Consider the following 1,783-nt stretch of genomic DNA (forward strand, 5'->3'; position numbering starts at 1 on the left):
TCCATTTTTTATTTAGAGGAGGAAAGCGGGGACGAAGATGTTGTGGAAGAGGACGTTTAAAACCCAGATTTTAAGACAGGATTTTTTTAAAAATAGAAATTTTCTAACTTTTGGGACAATATGTCTGATAAAGATTACATTTATATACATGTTTAAGCCAGAATTATTTGACTCATGATTTGATTCATAAGAAAAACTAAAACCACATAGAATCTGTATTAATGGAGCGGGTTACTTTATTGATGAAATGGAAAACAGAAGCAGAACTCCAACACTTATATCAGGTCAGACGTCGGTACAGAAAACTGTTCAGTGGAACAGATGCAGATATTTCTAAGAAGTGATCATGAAGACCAGCTTTGTGTGAGATGCTTTATTACTGGTTCAAGTAATCACAACCAAGTATATAGATAAGATCTCGTAATTACGAGATTTTCTCAGCATTACAAGATAAAATATGGTAATGAACTCCCACTTTCTGATTTTTTTTTGTTGATAAATTCAATAAACTTCTGTAGTTTTCTTTGTGGGTTCTGGGTGTAAATGCAGTGTTTCAACACGGTTTTTACGTTGCAAGTTTTGTGATCAATAGTTATTTATTCATCTAGATTTGCGTTATATACACTTAATAGCTTATATAATTTCTTAATGTGTGTCACTGTGTCTATTCTCATAAAGATTTCTCCTTATGCAGCCTGGTGGATATAGAGAGATGACTTTTCAGTGGAACCATCTCAGTTCTCGTTAACATGATCGATTAACAGGACTTTCTTCCATTTCCTTCTTGTCTCCTGGTAACCTGTTTATAACCAATGCTGGGATCAAACTACAAAATGTGTGGATTTTTACAGGAAGGTTTTAAAAAGCAAAGGTCACCCTGGATGTAGTGCCCCCCCTACGGTTTAAGAAACTCATTGAACATCTGTCAGTGTTGGATTCTCACCCTCTCCAGGTTTTGTCTCAGCTCCGAGGCCACCCAACACCCTGTAGGCATCAGCATGAACAGCATCCACTCTCACAGCGTAGATCTTTGTGCTGGCATCCAACGTACCGGCCGCCACCTGCAGGACAACATCAGTTTCATACACATGGATAGTGTCACATGTTGAGAGATGATATCATGAATCCTAAGGACATCTGTATCATATGAACCTTTAAATAAACTCATCAACCAAAGTTAAAAACATTTAATTATTCGGTCTTATGTGGTGAAAATCTAAAAGCTATTAACATTCAACCAGTTTTTCCTTAAAAAAGGACTTTTCGATGTGACATTTCCACTTCAGATTTATGTGTCTAGAACTCACATAAAACATATGATTATATGCAAATATTTACATTTATGCTTTATATCCATTTTAATGGTGTTTTTATAGAGACGTACCTTGAAGTTAGTGATCTCCGAATCCTTCTGCTTCAGAATATCAGCCATGTAATCGATCAGATGCAGGCCGAAGGCATTTTTGGTGGTGATTTTCTAAAAATCAATACAAAAAATTGTGAAAGTTATCAACATTATCCTATATTTATAAAGCAAAACTTTCCCGTGAGTGACGTTTTTTGTTCCTCTTTTAGAGACAGTTACAAAAACTAAAATAAAATAGGAAATTTAAGCAGAAAAAGAGAATAAACTTATAGTTTTCAGGTTTGATTGTCAAAACTAAAGCTGGGTATCGAATCATCCAAGAACCGAATCAATTATTTTCAATTCAGTCCGATCTCAGATTGGATCGTTCACGTGAAGCAGTTTTAACCAAGTTTATCTGTTACCTAAAATAAATGA

At 35.0% G+C, this 1,783-nt stretch overlaps 1 protein-coding gene across 2 annotated transcripts in view; it reads right to left on the reverse strand.

The window, feature by feature from the left end:
- ncaph (non-SMC condensin I complex subunit H) overlaps window positions 1–1,783 on the reverse strand; it is a 29,062-nt gene that overhangs the window by 23,771 nt on the left and 3,508 nt on the right. For both annotated transcript variants that reach the window (XM_015377495.1, XM_015377496.1), the window contains exons 2-3: window positions 1,385–1,477; window positions 944–1,061 (exon numbers count right to left, since the gene is read on the reverse strand). In XM_015377495.1, coding sequence (XP_015232981.1) covers window positions 944–1,061; window positions 1,385–1,432 — 166 coding nt within the window. In that variant the 5' untranslated portion in view covers window positions 1,433–1,477. The remainder of the gene's footprint in view (window positions 1–943; window positions 1,062–1,384; window positions 1,478–1,783) is intronic.

The sequence above is a fragment of the Cyprinodon variegatus genome, unplaced genomic scaffold (assembly GCF_000732505.1).
Source record: "Cyprinodon variegatus isolate N-32 unplaced genomic scaffold, C_variegatus-1.0 Scaffold155, whole genome shotgun sequence".
Lineage (NCBI taxonomy): Eukaryota > Metazoa > Chordata > Actinopteri > Cyprinodontiformes > Cyprinodontidae > Cyprinodon > Cyprinodon variegatus.